At 42.3% G+C, this 27,540-nt stretch overlaps 3 protein-coding genes across 4 annotated transcripts; 2 read left to right on the forward strand and 1 right to left on the reverse strand.

Annotated features, from left to right (window-relative positions):
- The first annotated feature begins 156 nt into the window (after nt 1-156).
- mylpfb (myosin light chain, phosphorylatable, fast skeletal muscle b) lies at nt 157-3,645 on the forward strand. Its single transcript, XM_079182566.1, has 6 exons — nt 157-225; nt 819-920; nt 2,019-2,199; nt 2,367-2,445; nt 2,557-2,605; nt 2,699-3,645. The coding sequence occupies exons 1-6, from the start codon at nt 223-225 to the stop codon at nt 2,798-2,800; spliced, it is 516 nt and encodes a 171-aa protein (XP_079038692.1). The 5' UTR covers nt 157-222; the 3' UTR covers nt 2,801-3,645.
- A 2,793-nt stretch (nt 3,646-6,438) lies between these two features.
- pgap3 (post-GPI attachment to proteins phospholipase 3) lies at nt 6,439-10,766 on the forward strand. Its single transcript, XM_079183110.1, has 8 exons — nt 6,439-6,838; nt 7,576-7,673; nt 7,795-7,947; nt 8,069-8,131; nt 8,286-8,347; nt 8,529-8,665; nt 8,895-9,099; nt 9,245-10,766. Exons 1-8 carry the CDS (start codon nt 6,565-6,567, stop codon nt 9,306-9,308), a joined length of 1,056 nt encoding a protein of 351 aa, XP_079039236.1. The 5' UTR covers nt 6,439-6,564; the 3' UTR covers nt 9,309-10,766.
- Nucleotides 10,767-12,091: 1,325 nt separating this feature from the next.
- Nucleotides 12,092-27,047, reverse strand: LOC306713416 (receptor tyrosine-protein kinase erbB-2-like). 2 transcript variants are annotated; one of them, XR_013767587.1, is made up of 27 exons: nt 26,804-27,047; nt 23,507-23,658; nt 23,188-23,368; nt 22,943-23,080; nt 22,690-22,755; nt 22,458-22,573; nt 22,222-22,363; nt 21,858-21,986; nt 20,696-20,819; nt 20,026-20,099; nt 19,545-19,635; nt 18,956-19,158; nt 18,580-18,709; nt 17,619-17,709; nt 16,929-17,083; nt 16,798-16,845; nt 16,493-16,631; nt 16,257-16,379; nt 16,068-16,166; nt 15,803-15,988; nt 15,424-15,579; nt 15,263-15,338; nt 14,891-15,037; nt 14,573-14,670; nt 14,239-14,355; nt 13,984-14,156; nt 12,092-12,590 (listed from the first exon to the last, which is right to left on the reverse strand). XR_013767587.1 is itself a non-coding variant. In XM_079183092.1 (26 exons), the coding sequence occupies exons 1-25, from the start codon at nt 26,874-26,876 to the stop codon at nt 14,281-14,283; spliced, it is 3,012 nt and encodes a 1,003-aa protein (XP_079039218.1). In that variant the 5' UTR covers nt 26,877-27,047; the 3' UTR covers nt 12,618-14,156; nt 14,239-14,280. The 2 variants fall into 2 exon arrangements, 1 of the variants encoding a protein (XP_079039218.1); XM_079183092.1 differs by lacking the exon at nt 12,092-12,590 and having other exon boundaries at nt 12,618-14,156.
- Nucleotides 27,048-27,540: the final 493 nt, after the last annotated feature.

Genomic DNA, 27,540 nt, shown 5'->3' on the forward strand with positions numbered 1-27,540 from the left:
CTATTTTGGAGCATCGGTAAGCAGATCTGTCCCGCCACCTCTTCACTCCTCCCCTTTTCTCTTACTTTCCCTAAGCTCCTGCCAAACCTGATGGTGTGGCTAAAGTTAGCCCCCCGTGGGCTAGTATATAAGGCCCCTATGAGACAGTGGTTACATGTCAGTTCCACCAGCTTGGCGTAGGCTTCTCTTCTTGACCACCAACAACCCCAAAATACTTGAGAGATGGTGAGTGTGGCCATGTCCTCTAGGATCTTTGATGAGATGAAAGCATCACTGATACATTTGCTATCTGGATTACCAACAGACCACGAAACAGTCTCTCCCAAACTGTGGATTTGGACCCAGTCGTATCTTTATCTGCTGGTTTGAGCTAAACATCTCAAACCTTAACCGTGATGAATTACTAAAAAAAAAAATTTGGCGGGATCAGTGGCTTATTATAGTAGTCCCCAAAACCATTATATTTTACTTGACTCTAAATTGGGTGATAGATTCAAATCCCAAACTATTGGGATGAAAATAGGTGATTTATTTGGCAGTTTGGCAATTTGGCAAACGCCGCCAGATACAGTGATTTAATTACACTTTTTGAGCATCCTTTCATTGATCTTAGCCACAATACGGATGGAGAAGTTACTGAAACAAGCAATTTAGGACCCCTTTGCGTCCTTTTTGTTTTTGACCTCTCATGCCTAACAGCCGTCTTATTTGTTTTTCTTTCGCTTCGACTTAGCCAGGATCACTGCATCTTATAAGTGAAGTCTGTTTGATTGATGTTTTGTATGTTTTAAAGTGTATTTTACCATTTCATTTCCCAGGCACCCAAGAAGGCCAAGAGGAGGCAGCAGCAGCAGGGAGAGGGTGGATCCTCCAATGTGTTCTCCATGTTTGAGCAGAGCCAGATCCAGGAGTACAAGGAGGTAACGTTTTCTCCATTCTTCATCTCGTACTTCAAAGCTAAAGTTTTCCAGCAGTACAAATTGAGGTCTTTCTGGGCCATGTGAGAAAAGGGACATATTGTCCACTGCCATGACTGCGTGTATCATTTGACCTCTGCAGCTATAGACCTCCTCAGGTGGCTGCATGGAAGCATGAATGTCCCCGTCAGCATGACAGGACGTTAAATCTGAGTTTTTCCGATGACAGCAGCTACCTCTCCATCAGGGTAGCTCAGTAATCCTCCTCTGATCTCCAAAGACTTGCTCTGTGACCCCACTGGAATGCCGCCCAACAGCTGGTGGACAGTAATATTAGCCAAAGCAGGAAAGAGAGGCTCAAAGTAGAAAGAACAAGAAAACATTTGAGATCCTAAATTTTAGTCTACGTTTAGGGAAGAGAAATAGGAAAACAAATGTTTTGTTGGTACCTCAAGAACGTTTTTCTTAATATTCAATCATTTTGTACCTTCCTCAACTTGAACATTGCTGTTGTTATTAGATGACGAGGGGTCTCTCCCTTAGTATACAGGTATAAAGAAAAGAGAATGCATTGGCGACAGTAGCTGGAATAACATTGGGGACAGGGTCATCAGATTTAGTCACAAGGCAAAAAAAGAAAGGGGAGGGGGGGCGTGACAGCTGTAATCAATACCTTCTCCTTAAATGTCGCAATGGGCTTGTCTCACATTCCGAGACCATTTTAACACCTTAGAAAGACAAGTGGTCGAGCAGCTGCCAAGTCCCAAAAGGTTTGCAATGCCATCTTTGGTTTCACTGGGTGCTACGCCCAGCTATGTGGGACTCGAGGTGGAGAACGCCTCCGCATTTACACGTTTATGTTGGCAGGCTGTACCACGCAAACAATCATCATGAGCAAGTCATATGACCAGGACTTGTGAGAAATGTGAGGATCTCAATTTCCACTGCTTTAATTTGTTGTAGTTTATAGTCCGATGGCTTCTGAATGTCACCTGAGGAGATGACATTCAGAGGAGGTGGGCGGCGCAGCCCCCCGACAAATCAACTACATTTTTATTTACTGACTAACCTCTCTCGTCTTACTTCATTGTCCCCGGTCAGGCTTTCACAATCATCGACCAGAACAGAGATGGCATCATCAGCAAGGACGATCTCAGGGACGTGCTGGCCACCATGGGCCAACTGAATGTGAAGAATGAGGAGCTGGAGGCCATGGTGAAGGAGGCCAGCGGCCCCATCAACTTCACCGTCTTCCTGACCATGTTCGGCGAGAAGCTGAAGGGTGTGTTGACGCATGACACTCACGCAGCTCAAGACAACATAACCTTGTGTCACCTTTTGTCTCATTTCGTGCAGTTCCCCCACATTAGATGCTTCATATAGTTCAGGATTAATACGTGATTATTATTATTATTATAGTTGAGACTAATTGGCTGCTTTTACTTTTAGGTGCTGACCCCGAGGACGTTATCGTGACCGCTTTCAAGGTCCTGGACCCTGAGGCCACTGGCTCTATCAAGAAGGAATTGTAAGGGCTTTACTTTTGACTTACCGTCTATCACAACAGCCTTCGCTCTTTGTGGTGATCTTGAATCGAGATAGACCATCTGACGTATGTTTCTCCGTTTTCCCTCTCCAGCCTTGAGGAGCTCCTGACCACCCAGTGCGACAGGTTCACCGCTGAGGAGGTGAGCTAAACCGTCTTTGTCTCGCCCATATATCCATTCTGTCTTCAGTTGCTCAGGGTTGTAAGCCATGTCTTTAACCTCTCTCCCATGCAGATGACCAACCTGTGGGCTGCTTTCCCCCCTGATGTGGCTGGAAATGTGGACTACAAGAGCATCTGCTACGTCATCACACACGGGGAGGAGAAGGAGGAGTAAAATCCACCCCTCTCAAGATCTCTACCGACGTTAAAACCCCGCACTCGACCCGCCATCTACCCAATCCCCTCCTCTCCGACCACGCGGCTTCCTTGCACACTTCCGCGCTCCCGGCCCGCTCTTTCCGCTTGCCAGCTCACTACAAAAAGACTTGTCTCGTTTATTGAGATACTCAGTGAGAGGAATGAAGGCCGTGTGGGTTGTTTGTGTGTGAGCACCAACAGGGGGACACGGGATTATTTTCGATAACAAATAATCCTGTGGCACCGAAACACTCTCTCTATCTCTGTCCCGGCCTGTTGTTTCTCCTTCTTTTCCCCCATCATTCATTCTGTCTTTCTGCGTTGAGGCCAGCAGTGCGTGCATCATACCTACAGTACATGCAGTGTGTATTTATAATGCAGTCTACAGCGGTCAGTCAGAAGTGTCTTTTGGGTGCTATGGTGCATGCACAGTCACTTACTTGAAACAAGTAAAGCAGCCTGACCCAAGTGGTCTGTTAGTCTCAACCTGACCTAGAGTGTTTCTTGGATTTGTCCCTTTGTTTGACAATAGGGAGGAGTGCACAGTAAAAGAGTGTGAGTACTGAACTATAATAGTTTGCCTACCCCACTCTTACATACGTCGCTCCTTCTCTCAAACACGGGATGAAAGGGAAAAGTTGCAGTGAAAAATCTTGTAAATGGGGAAAGAGATGGTGAAAGATGGTGAGTGGGCAGCAGGAAGGAAAGTAACAAAAGTAAAACGTCTTTGTTCATGACTCTTCCTCCTCCCGCTCACTGCTGTTTCCTCCTGTTGTGACTGTGTTTGACTGTAACGAATAAAGAAGTACAAATAAAAATCCACTACCTTTCGTATTACACTGACTCTGTTGGTTTAAGTGGGGGCGTGGGTGATACTGTGTGCTGGTTGACCCTGGACTTGCCGAGCACTGACTGTAATATGCTCACGGTGAAGCATTGTCAAGGTTCAGATTGATTAGCCTGCTATTAAAAGGAGACCAAAAAAATGTAGAGAAGTGATCAAAATCCCCCAAGTAAAAAATATACCAAATGTGTCATTTCTACATTCAGTATCAACTCATTACTCTAAATGTGCAAGACAGAGGGACACAAAATTGGAAACACCTAACACTACAAGAATAACCTGGTGAGGAGAATGGTTGCTAGATTAAACTCCTGCAAACTTGAGCAAGGCACTTTATAATTTTATAATGTCTGTTTTAATGACAGCTTGTTGTCACTTATCACTACCTCCCTCACTCCCTAAGGCGATCGCCATCAATACAGAAAACTGATGGTGAAATAAATGCAATGGAAATGCTGGCATTCAACATTCAATTTAATATAACCTGACTTAAGATGTGGTTGTTATTGTCATGTTTTCTAAAGTTAATGTGCACTTTCTGCTTTTATTCCCCAGTTGTGGCTGGAAACAAATAAGACACATTCAGCGCAGGTTCTATTTCATTCGCTTGTTGACCAGAGGTACAATATGTCATGAGGTAATCATTTTCCCATCCTGATTTTGCAGTAAAACAAATTCAAATCTGGGTGGAAAATGTTTGTCTGTGAGACAGATTTGACGGATGGTGGTGTGGCTTGGCAGCTTTAACATTCACTGCTGCACATACACTATTCAAATCAAGAGAACTCGCTCAAACACAGCTGTCATATTGTCATTTTACTTACAGCGAGAGGTCGGCTTAAAGTGTTCAGTTGCTGTAGGTGGGTGCTCTTCAATTGATTAATAAGAGAGTGAAAGAAAGGTCTCCGCTGCTTTTTTGTTACCAATACTACAAATCCAGATGTCTTGGTTACTGAACATCACTAATGCAACAGCTGATATCTGTGACTACCACCCGGTGGTTTCTATCTTCTGGTCATTTCTCATTGTAGTTTCCTCTGCTTTTGGATTTCCTGGAGCTGTTGTCGTACTTTTGGATATATTTCAGAAAGGAAGAAAAGGAACCTCATTGACCCCCAGCGATGTCTTCATGTCAAATCTCACTGTCTTGGATGGGCTTTTTTTGGTCCTTCTTCTACCAAACGTAGAGTCTAACACCATGTATAAACACGTTATTTCCTTCTTATTTTCATTCAATTTGTGCGGGAGGCCTCTCTTCATAGCATGTATCTGTCTGGACTGTTACGTGGCTGTGGTTCATCCTGTTACTTATCGGGCGAGAAAGAGTTTGACTCCCAGGGTTCTGATGTCCGTTGGTGTTTGGATTGTGACGGTTGCTGCTGGAATATATCTTGTTGTCAGACCTACTGTGGGTTTCAAAGACCCCCTCCCAGTCTTTTTTTTTGCATTGACTCTCCCTGTTATTGGCTTTTGTGACTTCTCCATCCTCTGGACCCTGAAGAGATCTACACTTGGAGGAAAAGACATCCACCCCCAGAAGAAGAAGGCTATGACGATCATCATCAACAACCTTCTTATTACAATTACTTCCTATTTTCCTCCAGTAATTACTCTGATAGTGGGCAATATTCTGAGCTTTGATAGAAACATGTATTGTCATGTGATGGTTCCAGTGATGGGCATCACTTTCATGGGGAGCACAGTTTCACTCATCCTGCATTTGATCAGTCTGGGAAAACTGGACTGGCTAAAAAATTGGATGCACAAATGAACATTATACAACCCCAGTTTTCAGAGCATACAGTGTGAGAATGAAATACTTTATATGTCACCATGTTTATAGTAGCTGCATACAATATATCCATCTAGAGTCATAGTGATTGACAAACAGTTTTATATCTGAGGTTCACAAACAGATGAGAAATACGTTTTCACGGGTTCAAACAAAAGGGAGTAAGTGATAGCTCTGCTTTAAACCACTTGATTTACCTAAAAGGCTTGTTTATTTAGCGTTTGCAAAACACTGATGTTGACAGGCGGTGGAAAGTGACTGGTGATGAATGAGTGTGGAAAGTCAGACAGTGAGAAAATACTTGCATATTCAAAGCATGAGACATTTTCGACAGCAGGGAAGACACCTGTTAATGTTACACATGGTCTTGGCATTTAAAAAACAGTTCCTTTTGCTTAACTGGCAAAGTATACATTTTAATGTTACATCATAAATTACATTGATATTTTTTTCTACCTGTATTTTATATTATTATTATCTATATTGTTATTGTTGTTGTTGTTATTGTTATTTTTACTATTATCACCAGTTATTATTGTTTTTGTTATTATTTTTACTATTTTCACAAGTTTCAAGTGTATCAAAATCCTATACTGTAATAAACCAAAAAATATATTATATCGCACAAGCATATATTGGTGTATTTATACGCATTCACAAAATCAATAGATCAATGAATCACGTGACACGGTGACGCTAAAATCAAAACAGGAAGTAGTAATAATAAACAAAACGTTTTGCCTTCAAAATAAAAGGTACAAATCTGTCGATTTTGAATACCGGTACTGAATTTGGCATATAAGTATACTCGCAAAACAAGAGCTATTTCTTAAAGCTAAGTGGAAATATTAGACCAAACAGTACTGATACTATAGCTATAACTTGATGTTTTGTTATTCAAAATAAAAGCGACAACAAATCAGTTTATGTCTTATTTTGGAAATGGCGGCCGGAAACGACGTGTGAGTGTGAAACTTGACCCTGGTAAGAGAACAGGGGAACACAGTGGACGCATCGTAACTGTAACATATTTCAGGCCCAGTTTGTGACAACTAACTAGGAATGGCTCTCTGGTAATGTGGACCGTCGGCTGTGTAAGCCATCGATGCCGCCGTCGTCCCGCCGTGCCTTTGTGAGTCCTCACGGGTCGAGACCCACCGCCACCATGGCCTCAGCGCTGCCCCGCTGCACATCTGTCAGACTTCCCGCTGTGGCCACTGTCGTCCTGCTCCTGATGTCGGTGACCACCGTACAGTCTTCTCAAGGCGACAAGGAGCCGGTGTATCGAGACTGTGTGAAGCAATGTGTCCGGACCAACTGCACCGGAGCTCGGCTACGGGGCTTCCAGTCTGCCCAGCCGCAGTACATGGCGCTCACAGGTGAGTTGTTGTTGTTGGTAGGTAACTTAAGCTAACTTTAGCTTAACTGCTAGTCTGTATATTTCTAAACAGAGTAACGTTAATATACTCGGCGATAACACCCTGCTAAATTCACCCATTGACTGTCTTTGCTAACAGCAAACATGTATGCGTTTACTCATCCATCTAGTCATGGCTGCAATGTGACTTTTAACGCAGTATATCGTCTCATCTTTGACGTTTCATGAAACATGTGGTACTGGTTGAGAGTTTAAAGCCAGTTTTTCTGCCTGAGCAAGGTGTCCCAGAAGGCCTATTGTATGTTGTATTGTATGTACTCCACCCTCAGTCCATCATTAGCATATGAATAGTGAGTCAGTGTGAGAAAACACAACATTTAGAAGAAACTCAGAAGTAGTGCCTCCTTCTCTGTAGCTGAGTGCACATTTTAAGGGCTGCCACTAACCATTATTTTATCTTCTCAATTAATCAACTATAAAATGAGTAAAAACATGTAAAGACCCAAGCAACAGTTCTCAAAAATATGTACTTATTGATATAAAACAGAGAAAAACAGCAATTTCTCACATTGGAGAAGTAAACCAAAACAATACTTCAACCTTTGAAAACGAATGTCATTTGACTAATTGCTTCAGTTCTATACGGTAGTATTTTAATGCGTTTTATCGTTGAATATTTGTACCCATTGACTTGAACTTGGATGGATTTGACCTGTGCTCCTCCGTCCCGCGTCGCAGGTTGGACGTGCCGCGATGATTGCCGCTATCAGTGCATGTGGACCACCGTGGGCCTTTACCAGGCCGAGGGGTACACTGTCCCACAGTTCCACGGCAAGGTTGGTGCTTCTTACAGAGGCCCGTGTGTGCATCGGTAGATTATATTAGAACAAGTGCTCCAGTGTTGTTGGTTTTACCCGATTTGAGTCAAATATGAAATATATATTTTTTTTCTCATAGTGGCCATTTGCGCGCTTCCTCTGTTTTGAGGAGCCAGCTTCTGCCCTGGCCTCCCTGCTGAATGGTCTGGCTTGCCTCCTCATGCTGCTGCGCTATCGGAGCACGGTGCCACGCCAGAGCCCCATGTACCACACCATCAACGCCTTCTCTCTGGTGAGAAGGAGAGAATGACAGAACGTGGCACGAATACGTACACACACACATACTACTGCGTCTTTACACTCATGACAAAATGTACCGAGCGTATTTAACAAGTGCCTGTGTTGTTCTTTAGGTTTCTCTTAACGCCTGGTTCTGGTCCACAGTCTTTCACACTCGGGACACCTATCTCACTGAGGTAATGCTTTGATCTGACAGACCACAGGCTGATGTTGTGTTCTATTGCTTAGCTAATCAGTAACAGCCTTATGCTGCCACTGATGCCGTATGTTTTCAGGAACATTTAAGTCTTTTTTTATTATATTTTTTGTCTCTTTGATATTCTCTTTCAGAAAATGGACTATTTCTGTGCAACAGCGGTCATTCTTTACTCCATCTACCTATGCTGTGTCAGGTAAGCTTTAAAACAGGTATTCCTACAAATGTTCTCATTTGTACCATCACAGAAGATCAAACGTGGTCGCAGCTTCTGTCCCTGAAGTGGAAGACAAAACCATCTTCTGGGACTCTTATGTTATGGTGAATGTAAAATGTAACACTGTCTGTTAATCCATTGTTCACGCTGTCTTTGTCAGAACGTTGGGTCTGAGGCGACCTGTGGTGTCCAGCATGGTGGGAGTCCTGCTCATCCTGGCCTTTACCTCGCATGTGTCCTTCTTGACCTTTGTCAGTTTCGACTACGGCTACAACATGGCTGCTAACGTCACCATCGGTACGGCAGCTGCTCCAGAGTCATAACTTCATTTTGATAGTTGTGCTATTTTTTTCTGTAGCTGCTTTGTACTTTTTTGTATATACTTACCAGTACTTTTAATTACACATTTGTATTCAGTCTGCAGTTAGAACAACTTACAGATCCTCAGTCATCAAGTTCTCACAACTGATGCACTGAAGATTGCTTTAATCTAACGTCATTATTCCCTGTTTTTTTGTCTTTAAAGGCATGGTGAACCTCCTGTGGTGGCTGTGTTGGTGCTGGCAGAACCGGCGGACCCTGCCATACTGGTGGAAGTGCGGCCTGGTGGTGCTGCTGCTTCACGGTCTGGCCCTGCTGGAGCTGCTGGACTTCCCCCCAATGCTCTGGGTCCTAGATGCTCACGCCGTGTGGCACCTCAGCACAATACCAGTGCACTTCCTCTTCTACAGGTTCGTCCCCTCAAGTGCTTTGACTTGTGCGTTTCAGGCAGTATCTGCAAAAGAAAAGAAGATTTATGTTCTTCTTTATATGAAAGGAGAGACTTAAAAGTGTTATTAATGGAGATAAATGATCCTTACTTCATTCTCCCTCCAGTTTCCTGATAGACGACAGCCTCTACCTACTAAACACAGAGAAGATGGGCGTCAAAGTCGAGTAGGAGGAGCTCATCACCTCTTCACCACGCCTACACCGTCGCACGTCTCCAATCAGGGCAGCCGGACACCCGAACACGGAAGTAGCCCCAGCCTCCCAGATGACATGCATGACACCACATTGACTTCCATCAAAGTAGAATATGTTTACAAGTCTCTTGTTTTTATCATTTTTAGTATTTATTTGGGGGGGGGGGGTGTTACGTTCTCTATTTCTTGCATCACGATGGATGCTTACTCTTAACTTTGCCTTGTGCTCTACCATCAATTTTGCCGTTTATCGTCAAAACAGGATGAAGGGAACGGTTTGGTGTTCTAGCACAGAAAACTGTGATGATTGGGTTTCATATCCTGTTTCCTTCAAACCTCTTGTGCTTCTGAAATTAATCCCCATGAACCGATGATTTTACTCTCTTGGATGTCACGCTTAGTGGCAGTTTGCTGTGGCTGACAATAGATGGCACCAAATCCCTTGCCAGGCCATCATAACCTCGCTCGGTACGGCATGTATCAGTGTACATCTGTGCTAAAAGTGGACTGGCGGACACAGAGAGTTGCCCCTCGTGAAGTGTGCTGCCAGTGGATTGTTCTAGAGAGAGAGGGGGGGGGGGGGGGGGTTATGTTTGGAGGCCATTCTAGCTGACTGTGGGGGTTTTTTTTCTCACCATCACACATGTATTTTTGTGCCTGCATTGTTTCCACTGCTGCTTTTGTCTCTTATACTCTTCTGTATAATTTCTATTTTAATTTTTATCAGCTGCCTTCCTTGTTTTAATTCGTTGACCAATTCGTGTGCTTTATTCTGTTGACTTTTTTTCACTTTGATTACTTTATTTTTATTTATTTTTTAATTGGGTGGGATATGGCCGATGATCATAAAATGAAAATATTGTTTTCATTCACCTGGATTGCCTTTGAGTGTGAGGAGAGGGAGAACATGACTGAGGTAGGAGAAATAAGCTGCAACAGGAAGCTGGAGGCTTTTTTTTTTTCCATCAAGAGTTTCTAATAAATTCTGAGCTTAGGTGATGTGTGTGTGAATGAGTGTTTAGGTGTTTGTTTGATGCCTATTATTTGGATTTGATTGCATTTCTTGCTGTAATGATCCTCAGAATGACACACACACAACCAGCTGTTGCTCAGATAACTGTCCCATCATGTAAAAACACTCCCCATCACTCCATGTCTGCCTTACATACCAAACCTGCTCGTCAGTGAGCATATATCGCTTGTTTTTATCAAATATTTTGTTTTCCTCTCAGAGTTGGCACCAAAAAAAAAGCCTCTTGAATTCATACCATGTATGTCTTCATCCCTCAGAGGTTCTCTTCCATATGTGCACTTTACGCGTGTGTGTGTGTGTGTGTGTACATTTACGTGCATTTTTGTTTTTGAAATTCTGCCCGTGCTTTTGTATTTCTGTGAGAGAACAATGACCAGTACAGTTTGTTGTGTACACGTTGCCTTGACTCCACATTGTGTTGTTTTTGCCATCGTAAACCGAATCACTGTGTGTGTGTGTGAGAGAGAGAGAGAGAGAGAGAGAGAGAGAGAGAGAGAGAGAGAGAGAGAGAGAGAGAGAGAGAGAGAGAGAGAGAGAGAGAGAGAGAGAGAGAGAGAGAGAGAGAGAGTGAGTGAGTTCAGGATCCATTTGCAAAACTGCTGATGTGTGTGCGTGTGTGTGTATAATATATATATTTATTTATATATATACACCATGTTAGAGGTTTGCTGTGGGAATGTGTGTGAGACGATGGATACATTTAGCTTTGCTGACAGCCTGTGATGGGGGAAAGAAAGACACGGGGAGGTTGTCATAGGTTTGAGTGGCAAAAAGATTCCTGAAATCATGGCAGAGATACTTGCCTTATAAGAAAAGAAACATTATATAGTGCATATTCTAATTATTATTTGCCCAAACTGTTCATATTCTCAGATGCAGTGATGTTTATTAACCACTGACCTTCATTGAATGGCGTCTGTGGCCCTCTACAAAGCCAGAACAACAAAATCTGATATAAATTAATTCCAAAATCAGTCTATTGAAAGCTGAAAGTGATCTGACTACTGTTAAAAAACTTGCTAAATCATGTCATTGGTTTCTGTTATATTAAGTCAAAGGTTTCCTGGTTTTTCTCTGTAAATCATCGTTTATTTCCTTCTTCCTCACCGATAACCACATCCCTCCTCTTCCCCCACTCATCTGCTGCCCCCTGCCTGCTGCCCTGTGAACCATCACCTCTCCTACTGAGTGCACTTTCCTCCACCACACATCTAATATTTGACAAAAAAAACCCTGAAAGAAATGGAACAAATAAAAGTGTTCTTTGTTGATAATGAATGAAGTGTGTTTATTTCCTTACTAGAGACCTTTTATCCTGCGAGCGTGATTCTCTTCTGCAATTATCTTGTTTTACTGGTTCTCCAGCGATGATAAATGTTGGTAGACAAGCAGGAAAAGATCTGTACATACTAAAGACACTTTCAAGAACCTCTTCGGTCTTTTTTTTGGTATATATTAGTTCAGTTAACCACCTTTCAACAAACCTACTGGCTCCGGTTTAGTCCAATGGTTCCCAGGATAGAGGTAAACAAACTTCCGCTCCATTTAATTTGTTGGACATGTATCTTATCTTTGCTTTTTCTGTGAAGTGTTGGATGGATTGACCTCTTTCTGCATCAAATCATTGTTTAAAATGAAACTATTCAGAAGAAGAGAGGGGAAATGTATCTGTGCTGAAACTGTTCTTCAGTTTCCAATAAAATAAATACACAAACTATAAAAAAGGCCTGTAGCAAAAACTTATAATCAACTCTCATAAAAACATTACAATTTGTCGGGGTCAACAAGTGTGCAAGTAAAAGAGTCCAAGGACAACTACTACACAGAAGGCAAAAAACACAGTTGCTGCAAGTGAAACAAGGGTTTGTTATGAACAATGAATACATGACAGTTTTACTTGCTTACTTAGATCAACGGGCATATAACATACACAGGCCTGGAGGAATCCGTCTCGGTGATATTAGAGACATAATAATAAATTACAAAGAATCTGTGCATATGATACTGGCACACATGGCACAAGGTCAGCAGGGCCTTCAGCCTGCAGTGGAGGAGGGGAGGGATGAATCACAGACTAGACATGTCACTTTCAATTACTGACTTCTTGTGTCCTGGATGTATGTGGATGAATAGAGTTTATTCTTCCTCCTTCAACTCCTGATTTGTGACCGTGAAGTGAAGGGCATGAGAAATATGAAGATGCTCCAAGCCGCAAATCATTTCCCTTTTAATAAAGTCAACAACACACACACACACACACTCACACACACACACACACACACACACACACACACACACACACACACACACACACACACACACACACACACACACACACACACACACACACACACACACACACACACACACACACACGATTGAATTGGAAAACATAAACAGCATAACATTGAATAAACAGATAGGAGGGCTAATATGTGAGGGGGGATTGAGGGAGACCAGATGAAATGTGTGAAAGAGTATTTAATGGATTATTGTAAAAACAGTTTGGCTTTCATGCTCTGAAACAATCTATTTTCACCCACAACTTTTATACAGTTCTAACTATTATTACTGAAGTAAAGGCGCTGAGTGCTTCTTCAGCTACGGGTGTTTGGTTCGTCATATTTCATAACTTGATCATGTTTGTTTTGATACATATAAAAAAGGAATCTGCTTTGAAAGTTTTGTATTTGTAAGTAAAATTCCCTGGTTAAGAAATGTTAATGATACGATATACAATATACTTGTTATCCCAATAGGGAAATTTGTCTTGGACTCAAATGCTGCACACATGATATGACACAAAACATATTGTCTTATCATAGCTGCCTCTACAGTAGTACATCAAAAAGAAACAGACAAACAATGCAACATCCCCGAAAGCACATTACAACTACATACTACACAAACAGATAAGAACAAGCAACATATTGCACGACCTCCGCATTATATAATAATAATCCAGAATCAACAAATATACATATAAATATGAATATATATACAACATATAACATGACATATACATGTCTCCTACTTTAGAAGTAAATTCTCAATGAATGTCCAACTTGAATCACATTTTTTGTAAATTGAACCATGATTGGCCCCAAAAACTAGTTATGATGTCACTAAATCATCTGGCGAGTACAGAGAAACAGAGAAATGATCATTATGTATGTGAACATGTAATGAATGTAAACAACGAACATGACTATTAGTAACTCTCAGCTGTCAAGCTAGCAGCTTATGGAAGACTCGTCCAACCATTACATCGGGGCCAAGGAAACTATCAGAGCATTTGGTTCATTGACTGCTTTCAGGATTTAATGACGATTTCAACAATATCAAGAATGTTTTTGAAAAGATTACCAACCCCCCCGTTGAACCATTGACCATAATACAGATTGTGCACCAATTATTTTATTCATAGAAGAAGAATCTTCTTTCCAGCCAATGGAATGGAAACATTAAGTAAATGAGAGACATGAGATTTCTAAGCATTGGCCTTGGGATTTAAAAAATGTTTTGACCAGTGACCTAATCATCACTCTAATTTCTCATTATACACTACCTCTTGCCCCCAATACTTAGAAAACAGCCGACAGCATCATTGACTTCACCTGTTGAGTTGTGAATGTAAAACCTCGAGTCGAGACTCGAGGTCACTGGGCCGTTCTTCTGTGAACGGTGGAGGGTGGTATGAGTTGCGGACAGATGAAGATCCCCAGGCTCGAGTGGAGAGCGGTTGTGACTGACGTTCAGGCCAGTATTGATAGACTCCCGGCACATGAAGCTGAGGAAAATATAAAGACATTTTTTAGCCATAATTCTTGCTTAAAATGTATTTCTTTTATTTTGGCTTGAGCCCCGTCTACCTGAGTCCTGGAGAAGTGGCTTGGCTGAGGCACCAGAGACTCCTAAGTATCCGGCAGTTCCCTCATATTGTTCCCTTCCTCCTCCGGAAGCATCCGGATGCTCATCTGCTCGTCGTTCTGCGAGAGAAAGAACAACACGGATGGAAAACACGTTAAGAATATACAAGTACGTCTTTTATTTATCCCCATGGACATAGAACATCTCTTTCACTGTCGCAAACATATACGCTTTAAGACAAATAACATGCTACCACGTAAATGACATGACCATTACGTGATCATGCACAGTCACAAGAAGTAAAACATCTGTAACACGAAACACACGTTCACATACCTGGATGACTACATAGCGCGGGGGATCTTTGGCCATATCACTAAATTCGCTCACAAGATCTTTGAACCGCGGTCTGCTGTCTGGGTCGATCATCCAACCTGCCGTCCAAACATAGAAATCAGATGTCAATCAATCATCTTAATACATCAACTCTGTTAAGGACATGTCATAATGACCACTATCTAAAACATAATGTTGGAATGAACACCAGTTCATCTGCTTATTCATCCATAATCATGTACAGTTCCCTTATTAACTATACTGTTGATTTAATATTAAACCTTGAGACACAAACAAAATGTAAAACAAACTACTAACATTTGACCATGATCATGTAGACGTCGCTGGTGCAGATGAGGGGCTGGGGGAGCCGTTCTCCTCCCTCTAAGACTTCGGGGATTTCTCTCGCTGGGATCATGTCGTAGGGTTTCGCCCCAAACGTCATCAGCTCCCAGACCGTCACGCCTGAGAAGGAAAAGTCCGATTACATTAAATAAAATATCTGGCCAAATGACAATTGAAAATGACATCACTTATTATTAACACATGGAAAGTTGTCTGGCAGGAGACTAAGCTATGTGAAAAATGAACATGAACGAATGAATAAACACTTTCCTAAAACCTTACTTGCTTAAAAAAGGAAAAGTATCCCCATTACGCCTTTAATGCAATGAGCAGAGTGATACTGACCGTAGCTCCAGACGTCACTCTGATGAGTGAACGTCCTGTGCAGAATAGACTCCAGCGCCATCCATTTAATCGGAACCTTGAAACACAGAGCAGCAGTTCAAATATGTAAACCACTGTGAACGTCCCCAGTGCAGACGCTCCTACAGCCACAGACATCTTACCTTCCCTCCATCAGCGTGATACTCAGTCTCGTCTATATCGAGCAGACGAGCCAGACCGAAGTTGGTGATCTTTACGTGGTTTGGGTTCTTGACCAGAACATTGCGGGCGGCTAAATCCCTGTGGACCAGCCGGATATCCTCCAGATAACTCATCCCCTACACACACACACACACACACACACACACAGAGATCCATCAACCACAAACCCATGTGTACACAAATACACAAGCTGATACCACATCAAATTTGAAAGGAAACCTAAGACGAGACATCAGACACTGCTGTTTTGCTGAGAAAAATAAAGATGTTTACTTCTACTACGAAGTATGTGCACCTAAATCAGATGCAATGCACAAAGATGATAACTCGGTTAAATACCTTGGCGATCTGGACACACCAGTTGAGGAAGAACCGGGAGCCGATGCGGTCCTTGTTCTCCCTGACGTACTTGAGGAGGCAGCCGTACGGCATCAGCTGAGTGACCAGCTGCACCGGGGAGGTCAGACAAATCCCCAGCAGACGGCACACATAGGGGCTGGCCACTCCCGCCATCACATAGGCCTCCTGTGGGAAGACAGGGGAAAGATGCTAACGGGGTTGAGAACTGTATTCATGTAACTGTGTCTAATTGGCTTTCACTCACATCGAGGATCTCTTTATTGGCCTTTGGCGAGGTGTTCTCTCGTAACACCTTGATGGCCACTGGTATTTTCCTATTTTCCCCATCAGGAGCCCACACACCCTGAAACAAAACAATGGAAACCACTCAAAAACTCACCAAAAGATGTAGCGCTAAATATAAAAGGTACTTTTAAAGAACTGGACCACCTACCTTGTAAATAGTACCGAAGGCCCCTGCACCCAGGACCCTGAGTTTTTTCAAGTCAGTCTCCTTCAGGATGTGCATCTGAGCCTGATTGGGTGATGCTCGACTGGGTGTTAGAGGCTCCACAAGCTGCAAGCATGGAGGAAGCAGATTCCTTCATTACAAACCACAACACCCAAGCGGAAACCTAAGGACTACATGTACGAAACAACTTATAACCAGCGATGGTGCTCGGTGCCCACCTCATTTTCTTGCAGGATCCTCCTCAACGTCTCCTTCCTCCTGAGCTTCTTCTCTCTCCTCAGATAGAAGACCAGCAGAGCGAGCAGGATGAAGAAGAGCACCACTCCACCCACTGCAGCCGCGATGGTTATACCCGGTCTAAACAGAGAAAAACAGAGTTCATCTAATCCTCAAAAGAAGCCTCTCTCCCAGCTCACGGTGCCAACATCCACCTGTCAGTGGATCACAAACTTTCTGAAACTTTCTGACTGTAAAGCTGATTCTGATTCTGATTAAAGTATCTGAAACAGTTGAGGCAGCTCACCCTGTCCTGGTGTCAATTGGGCAGCCTCTCTCATTCATCACAGTGCAGCTGAAACACACAAGCGCCGGGTGTGAAATCATTCTCATTGTGTGAGCAGTCCGTGCTTGTGTTTGTGATGTGTGTCCACTTACGACAGCGTGCAGTTGGTGTTGCAGGACAGACAGTGTCCTGTGGCGTTGCTGTACTTCCACACGATATGCTGATCCTCCTTCACACCGCTGGGACAACGATCCACACAAAACTCACCGTCCTGGAATTTTCGACACTCTGAACAGTGTTCTGCACCCTGAAGACACACAGAGAGAAGTATTTAAGTGCATTTATACACAGCACACTTACACACAGGTATAATGGTGGGAATTTATTTAGTTTATTTTTGGCCATAGTCAGTTGACACAGGCAGGAAATGTGATAAAAGAGCTAGGGGAGTGACATGCAACAAAGGTCCCAGGATTAGTGTTTATATACGGGTCATAATTTCTGACTTGACTGGTATACATTTCTGTCCCTGTGCTGTTTTGTGATGCATTATGAAATGTTTAGGAATCATATTTAAATGTATATATTCAAATCTACAAAAAAAAGCATAAACAATTCAGAAGCATATTTACTTAAGGGGGCAAATAATGATTATATTAAATTATTATTGGCAATGATTGAACACATTTGGATGAAATTTAAAGTGCAACTGCTCATTTATGTAGAGGTCTTGTCCAGAAGTTGCATCCTGAAAACAAATCAACCACTTTTGTAATCCCAAAAGGTTGCTTTACTTAAATGTCAGAAGAATGTCAGGACTGTAAGCCCTGTGAGCATCTTACCGGGCCATGACAGGAAGCAGAGCCATGGAGAGGTCGACACTCTGCGTGACAGGCAACGCACACAGATCCATCTGTGTATTCACGGATAGACCTGCAACACAAGCACAGCGGGGATTCAACATGACGTCCCACAACACAGTCTGCCATTTGTTGGATGCTTTTATCTCAAGCGCCTGACACTGTCATAAGGACAAGCATTTTTTAGCTGACCTCATCAGATGACCTGCTAAGGATAACTTGGTCTCACCAAGGGCTGGACAACAATGTTTATTATTGTTTAACAACTATGATTGATCGTATTATGACCATATTAAGATATTCTTATTCTTATTATAATACTCTTATTTGCTGTCTCGTTGAGAGTTAGATGAGAAGATCGATACCAGTCTCTCATCAGTGCAGTAAATATGAAGCTACAGCTAGCATTAGCTTAGAAATAGTCAGGCAGAACCCTCCGATAGAACCCCAAAGTCATTTTAAACTTTGTGTTTTATACGTTTTAAAAAACGTGTCAGTTGGTGAGATTTAGAGGTGCTTGTAGCAGGATTTTGTTACCTTTGGACAGTCAAGCTAGCTGTTTCCCCCTGTTTCCAGTCTTTATGCTAAGCTATGCTAACTGACTGCTGTAGCTTACTAATTTAACATACAGGCATGAGAGTGGCGTTAATCTTCTCATAGTACTATCAGCAAGAAAGTGAAAAAACATATTTTAATATTTTAACTTTCGCCACATCGTGATGAGTGTAAATATTGATTACTTTGACATTGTGACATCCAATTAACCCACCTAAATCCACCTGTTCACATTTTTACTTTAGGCGAATACATGATTAGTTTTTTGTACAGGAAAACTTGTTTGGGGATTATGATACACAGTGTACTGTATTATATGGAACATTTATCACTTGGCTTTTTTATTGATTTAGTGCAGCCACACCCACACAAACAGAAACGTTCATACCCCTGATTGATGTCACACTGCTCCACGCACTCAGTGCCGCGTTGGAAAGCCTTGCAGGACGCACACTGGCTGGGCCCCGGCCCCCAGCAGCCCCCCTCGCACAGCAGGTGACAAACACGCCCCTCTTCCTCTGAAAACGCATGCGGAGAAAACAGATGCACACTGTACTTTCTATTGCACTCTCCTCCTCACTATCACTGCAAAGTTTCAATGAGGAAAATCACAGAGAAACCCTCAAGGAGTACTCTGTGTAAATGGAATTGACACTAGTATCAGGCCGAGATATGTAACTCGGATAAAGTGACAAGTGGCTGATCAAAGTGTAACCCACAGTATCTTTAATGGACCTTGGCATTGCATTAGTGCGTTCACCCACCACAGAGTTGGGTGTCCTGGTTCTGGCTGACGATGCGTTGAGGTCCCTGGCTGGGATGGAGCAGACTGTCCCAGGGCAGTGAATTGGTGTAGCACAGCTGGGAATTGTTGTGCAGCAGGACCAAACCTCCGCTGACGCTGCGTAGTGAACGCAACCCAAGAGACCGGATGTGTACATTCTGGATGGCCATCGAAAACACACCCCTGACCAGAAAGAGAGTTTGTGAGTGACCGGAAATAAACGGCAGGGGTACATTTTCTAAAGTCTGTCCATTAATAACGATATATTTTTCAGTTTGTTAAAAAAAAAAAAAATCCAATAAACTCACTAAGAATGCTGAATATGAGAAAAAATATGAATTCTGGGTCTACTATTTGTTTCCAGGTTGTTTTGGGGTTTGTTGATAATATAATCCATAAAAATGATCTTTTATTCGACAATAACAAAATGCATTGATATCATACTTACGGAATTAAAAAATGACATGGTGAAAAACATACAGTAGTGTGAGGTAGTGTTGATTTTAGGACAGTATGATTAATATGCAAACATGCAGAGAAAAGACAGTCAGACAGTTTAGAAGTCTTACTTGTAGAGCATCCTGCCTCTGATCACCTTCAGGTTCTCAAACACGCTCAGGTTAGTCCAATTTTGTGGCCAGGCATCAATGTACAAATAACCTGCAAAGCAATATCAGATGAAATAAAGGAGACATGGTATGCTCTGTATCGCTTCTACACGGTTTTATATGGAAAACCTGAATACATATATGTGATTATGATTAGCTTTGTAAAAGATATGCATATCAATTGATAATATATTTTTCATCGTTTTTTTCGTAGATATTTCTTCTATTTTAGGTGAGATGTTTTAGATAGGCCCGTAGTGGGATTCTACCTCACTTGCGCATGTATTTTATTTCTATTTACATTTTCTCTGTCTTTCATTTTATAAAAAATAAAACATATGAACTTAATTATAAATAAAATACAATTTTATTTTCTTGGTAAAAGCTTATTAAAAAAGGTTTGAACAAACACTTCCTTGCTGTTGTCCTCAGTGTTCAGTACCTGTGATCTCCTCCAGGCTCTTGAAGCTGCTCAGCTGCTCCACGGTCAGACCTGATGTGTTGCTCACAGGGTCCCTGAACAATGACAGCGTTACGTTTAAGTGACAACTTTCACACAGCAAGAGGCAATAATTTATCAGGGATTTGGGATCTGAGCTTCGTTTGGTGTCACGTAGGCCGATCCACCAATCTTTAATTTAACATCCACAGAGTGACTGGTGAGACAGCTTTTGATCCACACTGTGTACATCATTACTGTATTTAGTTTACTTGAGTAAATATACAGTATATGTCTCCATTCAGTATCAATTTGATTCTATAAATCAAATAATCATGATGAAGAGAAAACACGCAAAAGCAGTTATTTTTCTCTTTGTAAACATAAAAAAACATTTACGTCTAGGTTTGAAGTACATTTGAGGAAGAGAATCTAAAGTGTTTGGCTTTGGTGGCGACTTTCCCCTCGACTTAGACAAAGAAACTTCCACAAAACTCAAATATTTGAAAGGCTGAACTCGAGGGACGTGGCTCTGTGGCAGTATGAAGTCTTGGGCATGAAGCTGCTATTTGTTGTTACTAAAGTGCACATATGATGGTACAGTTTAAATTGAGTTCATTACTAAGCTAAAACTGTATTTATGTTCTACATTTGGCTTGTGTGTGTCTCTTACCATGCAAAGCTCTGCGGGAGGAAGGCCAGACTACCAAAGATCTTCTTACACTTGTTGAACTGCTCCACGTTAGTAGATGTTACCATGGTGACGCCATGGTTGTCCCTAACCAGACCATAACACACTGCAACACAAACCATGACAACAGATTATAACCAATTCATCTTAAATCCAGAAATTAAGTTGGGCTAAACAAAGATGTCCAACTTGACAGGAAAAGAACGATCAACAAATCTCCATATAAACCAGGATATCATCGGCGTAGAATGAAATATCAGCGTTCAAATCTATACAGGACGTGCCATTGATAATGCCATTAAAAGGTGGTCAAAGGCTTTCTATGCTCCATTGATTGATAATGTAAAGGAGCAGACGGGTATTATACCAACTAGTGTTGTCAAACTTTTCAAACTATATTTGAAACGGTTTCATTTATTGTTTTCCGCAGAATTTACAAAGCAGAAGTACCAGCTGCGCTTGCTCTCTATTCTCCTCGACAGCGAGTTGACACAAACTGCTATTTATCTTTTATTAAAATATGAAATTAAATTCCCTCAACGTTGTGTAAATTGTTCCCTGTGTTATTGAAAATGTTGTCAAATATCAATATTTTTGAAGGTATTGTATCAAAGTTAGTAATTCCAGTATCGTGACATTAATACTAACTGAGCTTTCCGTGATCAGCCTTGTCTGGTCTTAGTCTATAAACATATGCATCTTTACATTTTTACATAATTGAAACATTTGAGTTTTCTTAGTGATTGAATGCATTTTTAAAAATGTCTGTGTCCCAACTAAGCCCAAAAATGTAATTAAATTTATGCAACACAAATTGAGATTATGTGATGGGGTCTGTCTCACAAAGCCGGATGTAATCCAGTTAACTCAACTCAGTAAAAAGAAATGTGCTCCGTGTTGACTTGGTCGCATTACACAGTAGCTACACATTTGGCGGCTTCACATTCATGCTGTGAATCTCCGGTTCCACCACATTCAAAAGATGCTCTTGTTGTATTTGTAGAACCAGTTTGAGATGACTAGTCTTTGTGACGTGTTAAGTCATAGGTCTTCTGGTAAACCTAATGAAGTGGCCATTGAGTGTATGTACACAATGTATCGTGTCTTAATGCAGATGTATCCACAAACACACAATGACTCCTACCTTTGGGACAGTCTCCTTCACACTTTTGACATTTCCTCATCTCGTTCCCATCAGGGTGGGTGTTGACAACTTCCTGGTTGGCTATTGGACAATTCAAAGTACAAGCCACTTCCATAGCCAGATAGTTATCTGCAGACAGGGAGACAAAGTGTTCAAAGGGAGTTAATTAGTTATGATGAAATGGGAACTGAATAAATCATCTTATTTCTCCTCCCTCTCCATTCAGCATCTGTTATCATCATTGCGCCCTACAGCAAGACGCTTAATCAGCAGTTGCACCAGCGGAGCTGCATAGTGGCCACCAGCTGAGCACTGTGTTGTAGCTTTCATGAATAAACAAGGTTTGTTCAAAATAAGTTCTCACAAGGACACGTCTTGACGCACGAAGCTCCAAAGTTGAACTTCTTGTTTGGGTTGGGTTTGGTCTGAAAGGTGACGGGGTCGTAGATATTGGGGGGAGGACAGTTTTCTTTACACACGCCGCTGTCGTTGAAGTGGCGGCAAGCCTGGAGAGAAGAGGAATGAGAAACTGAACAAATGACAACAGACTGTCTAACAACACAAGTATATGTTGAATACGTGCGGGAGTTTGTATTTTACCAGACAGTCTGAGTCTTTGGGTCCTGTGCATCCAGCAGCACACTGCATGTCACAGCAGTCTTGAAACAGGCGACCTTTACACCGCTGACAGCGAAGCGCACAATTAATATGGGTCACTATGAATGAAGACGAAAAGGTGAACGTTTTCAGCTGTACCTTCACCTGCTCTGGACGTTTTCCACTGAAAACCAAATAGTGTCAATGTCACACTCTGCATATGATGTTAACTCACAGGTCTGGCAGTCTTGTGCAGTTCCTCCCCAGCAGCTTTCCTCACATTCAGAGGAACAACTTGGACCTGTGCAGGAGGAGACACGACAACAAATGAGGAGAGCTGAGCACTTTGAGAAGAGTCCACATTTGTACTAGTGGCTCTGTACTTAAGACCTGCATTAACATACTGTGCTGTCCCGTCTGCTGTTTTGTATTTACTGTGGCACACGAGAAACAAGTTCAACATTTTAACGCATCCATCAGCTGCTCACATTCAGTGGCCCGAGGCTGCAGTCGGTGCAGCTTGGCGTAGTTCTGCTTGTCCAAAATGTCCCTCCAAACAATGTTCTGGGGGTCTGGGAAGCACAGCTGAGGGTTCCCCCAAATATACACCGCACCCAACAGGATCTCTGCAGGGGGAGACGATACATGAGAGAAGGTTATTGAGTTATTGTTACAGTAGATAACATACTGGGTTTGGGCATCAACTGTTAGCTCCACTATGCTATCATCCTACCTGTGAGGCTACGAAGCCGGAGCGTCCTGAGTCCCTGTCCGCCCAGAGTGTTATCCAGCACAGCCAGCGCGTAGCTGGAGTTGTACAGCTGGCTGCCTCTTATGATCCGAAGGTTGTCTAAAGGCAACAGACTCACGGACACATGAGCTACGAGTACATAGCCCTGAACCTCCACGATGCCCTGAAGAAGAGGGGAAGAGAAAACTAAAGGATCAGTCTGTTGTGGCAATAAAAACAAGTGGACCGACTATAAAAATTGAAGCAACTGAATCCTTGTTTTGTCTTTATTTAGTTCCATCTGATATATACACACATATACCTGTAGGAAGGAGAGGTCAGGGTTTCCATTCAGGTGTGTGATCTCCAGGTTCCCGTGGACCACCTTACAGCCAGTGTAGAGCAGCTTCAGGGTCTCGTAGTGATTGTCCAGGCTGGAGGGCAAGGTCAGCTTCATGTCTGTACCCAGGCACACTGCAACACAGATATACATACAGTATATACATATATACACACATATCAAAGGACCCCAACTTCATCCTCCATGTCAAATTCATTGCTCAACATTCATGATGTTTTACTGTCATTCAAAATCATTTGGAAAGCAACAAAAAAAAGTACAACAAAATGTGATTTAGGTTTATTAGTGAATGAGCTTTTCAGCATGACTGTGTAACATCTGAATGATCCAATTTAAGTATTTTAAAATGTCCCCTCTTTCCCCTCCCCATTCATTCCCTCCTGTCAGTTTAGTGCATGAGTCGTTGCACAACTCTCTTTGGACTCTGGAAAGTGTCATTTCACAGGAATGTGTCTTTGCATATCCAGAAGATGACACACCAGTGAGTTGGGGGGTCGGGGGATAAAGAAAAACCAGGTTGAAGTTCAGTGATAACTCAAAAGGCCCCGCAGAACACAAGACGATCTCTGTGTCCAGAAGGTTATCCACACAACTAATGACTGCCACAGACATCCAAGCACGCACACACACACACACACACCTACACACACACACACACACACACACACACACACACACACACACACACACACACACACACACACACACACACATTAAAGGTGTTAGTGCAGGCTTCTGCACAGCGTATCATGGCTACTTGGCTCTGGAAACTTCCACCTGTCAAGTCTTTCTGTGGTTAATAAGAGAAAGACGCCTGCTTTTCACTTTCTGTTTCTTAAAATCAGTGGCGTAAATGCAGAGGCAGCTTTTAAAGCATCACTGGAACTTAAAACAAATAAAGTAGTTTGTACGCCATGTCGCCTGGCCTCGTTGGGAGGCAAAAACAGTTGTTCTGAACAACCACGCTCAAAGGCGGGATGAAAAGCTTGCCGTTATAAAGAGGGGGGGGGGGTCAATATGAATGTTTAAACATGGGGGTTACAGCGTAACAGTTTCAGGCAGTCTCTTCTGGAAGACACTAAAAAAGGTAGTTGCGTACAGAATGAAAACAACTAAACGGAGAAGTTCACACCTTCGCACAGCTGGCCAATCACGGCATGAAGTGGGTGTGAACGTCACGTTGCCGGTTTTGTCAGACGCAGCTCACACAATCCTGAAGTCTGGAAGGTGTCCATGTGGCAATATATTTATATATACATATATATTTATTTCTGTCATTTTTGGTGCAAACAACAGAGTGGAACACTGTCGATGCCTTCAAGAAGATTGACTGTTTACAGGCTTTTCCTCGTGTTTTATGTCATAATCAGAAAGAGGCTATTTTTTGTCACATCCGACTGTGTCGTGTAAGAATTGATACAGACTTGATCAGTGATTTGATCTTAATCTGGCTTCCTGTAAGAGAAGAAGTGGCGAGTTTAAGTGTCTTGCACCAGTGTGCTTCTTAGGACTTTCTGCAAAACTGAAAGCCAGCTTGAAGCCACACCTGTGTGTGTGGCATCGTGACAGTTAGCAGTTTATCATCCCTCAGATTTAACGTGTCAATCCGGATTCTAACACAATGCTAATCCTAGCGTGTCCTGCGTGAACTTCACGTTTCTCCAAAACCTCCCTGAAAACACTTTCTTCCTCTTCATTCTACGGACGAGGAAGAAAACAAAAACAGGTATTGCTCAACAGACGAGCAGAACAGGATCCTGTACCGTACTGGAGCACTTAAGCTCCTCACTCACCCCGTCATGCACAATCAATCACAAACACCACTGCGTCAGAATATCTCCTGCATATGTTTACACATTTATTAACTACAGTTTTAAAAATCATTTAAATGTACTGTTATTTCCAACTTGCAATCTAAAGTATATTAGGGGAAATCTGATTTCTGTACGATTTCTTTGTCTATAGATTATAATCTATAACCTGAATCTAGAATCTATCAATATTTTATGATTGCATCAATATATGAACTAGAAATACTGGTATGTTGTCCCAACCAAAGCTGGACAACCACAATATTCAATACACACAACTCCATTATTCAAGTATTAATATACTGCATTGCAATATATGTTATTGCAATGAACTCTACGCGGATGCTAGGTGCAAAATAATAGGGTTTCAAAAACACTTTCGGGTTTGATTTTGTGCAAGATGGTAATTAGCATTTGCTTAAGTTCTTACTCAACAGACTTTGGTATAATAATCAGGCAGCATTTATACTATGAGAAAAGACCAATTACCTTCTGGGGAGAAATTGCTGCAAATTAAATAAAGAAATTATACAGAACTTTCTTCTGTATCATTCATTTTTATTTGTCACTGAAAGTAGGACTTGTGCACGATGCATTGCTGCAAACAGCTGCTACGGACCAATAACAGCACTCACGCTGAACCGATGCTTCAGAGATCAACACTGTGGAGTAAAGTGCACCGACCTGTTCCCACCAACAATGCAGTTGTGTTTGGAAATCACTTCACATTTTTCTAGATGAAATAAGATCCTATGCAAATAAATTATGAAATGCTCTTTTGCTTAGCATTAGCATAGTTCTATACTGATATGTGATGAAAATAAAAATGTAGGACTTTCTTGCAAATATGCAACTTGTTTGCACTTTGGTTTAGCTCTTGTTTTACTGGCATGCACTCAAGGTCCAAGTGTGACAAGTGGCCCTCTATCAGACAATGTCCTCTTTAGAGCCAGAAGTGAATAATTGACATCGTCGCGATTGGCACACAATGCCCGGTCTGTTGTTGTTGTTGTTGGTTTGTTTTCAGCCTAACGTCCTCCTGCACGCGCCGCCGTCTCTCAGCGTCCCCGAGCTGCAAAGCAGGTTCTCAAATGTCTCACCTGTTTCACTACTACTATGTTTTAGCAGTGCTTATTTGTGCAACAAAATGTGCGTTGGAGTTTTAGTCAAAACAGGAAATGTGGGTTACGGCTACTTTGTGACAGGTGTGATTTTTTTTTCCCCTCATGAATCCCATGAGCCTCAGCGGTGAGAGAGAGGACGAGGGCACGTGGAGGAATGTGGTCGTAGCTAGAAACATCACTCTCTTAGGGGCAAGCTGAACCTCACACACCTACTAAAACACAACCCACGTGTTCTCCTCGTCTATGCCATGTAGACGGAGTGTCTGTATTAGCAAACAGGGGGGAGGCATTAAAAGGCGAGACGAGCCATGAAAGTTACCCACCTTCTCTGCCCAGCGCGCCCGTCACCCCGAGCAGCACGGCCCCGACAAACACCAAACTTCTCGCCGCCTCCATCTGCTGCGACCCGGCGCCTCTAGTCCATGATCCAAAGTTTCTACTGTTCCCAATGAGGACTTCACGTCGTCGGAACTTGAGTTGTTTTTTTTTCCTTCTTCTTTTATTTTTCTGGCACCTTTTGGAGTTGTTGTTCGTTTCCAGTGGCGGGCCGTGTGTTTTGTACCTGGGCCTTCAGTGCTGTCCTACTACAGTTGATCCACCTCCTAATAACCTCATTATGACGCCACAGCTACGGGTTATTCTTTGTTTCTAGGTGTGTGCACGTATTCATGGAAGCCAATTTCCGCCCATTTTGCTTTTTTTTTTTTTTAATGTGGAAATGGGCCTCCATACATAATCGTAGTGAACCGTTCGGTACGAGGCTTACGGTTCGGTACGCTTTACGAACCAAACAATGCGTTTGAATAATACCATTGCATTTGGAAAATTAAGCAGAAGCTTAAATTGTGGGAAATATAATGTTCTCTCAGTGGAGCCACTGCGCTCAACAAGAAAAACCACCCGACATTAAAGACAACGTGCTGTCTGACACTCCCACCACGATAGATTGTTCTAGGTTCATGTTGATACAGGTTATGTGTACACATAACCTGTATCAACATGATATCAATGATGTTACCAAACACTACCTGTCACCCGCCTGATTCTGGTAAATTCCGGT

The sequence above is a fragment of the Pholis gunnellus genome, assembly GCF_910591455.1.
Source record: "Pholis gunnellus genome assembly, chromosome: 21".
Lineage (NCBI taxonomy): Eukaryota > Metazoa > Chordata > Actinopteri > Perciformes > Pholidae > Pholis > Pholis gunnellus.

Coding starts and splice junctions, on each gene's coding strand:
- mylpfb (XM_079182566.1), top strand. Junction 921..2,018: donor AGATCCAGGAGTACAAGGAG/GTAACGTTTTCT, acceptor GTCCCCGGTCAG/GCTTTCACAATCATCGACCA. Junction 2,446..2,556: donor GGCTCTATCAAGAAGGAATT/GTAAGGGCTTTA, acceptor TTCCCTCTCCAG/CCTTGAGGAGCTCCTGACCA.
- pgap3 (XM_079183110.1), top strand. CDS start 6,565: ATGCCGCCGTCGTCCCGCCGTGCCTTTGTGAGTCCTCACGGGTCGAGA. Junction 6,839..7,575: donor GCAGTACATGGCGCTCACAG/GTGAGTTGTTGT, acceptor CCCGCGTCGCAG/GTTGGACGTGCCGCGATGAT. Junction 8,666..8,894: donor GGCTGCTAACGTCACCATCG/GTACGGCAGCTG, acceptor TTGTCTTTAAAG/GCATGGTGAACCTCCTGTGG.
- LOC306713416 (XM_079183092.1), bottom strand. CDS start 26,876: ATGGAGGCGGCGAGAAGTTTGGTGTTTGTCGGGGCCGTGCTGCTCGGG. Junction 22,574..22,689: donor TGCACAAGACTGCCAGACCT/GTGAGTTAACAT, acceptor CTTCATTCATAG/TGACCCATATTAATTGTGCG. Junction 19,159..19,544: donor AGAGGCAGGATGCTCTACAA/GTAAGACTTCTA, acceptor CTTTCTGGTCAG/GGGTGTGTTTTCGATGGCCA.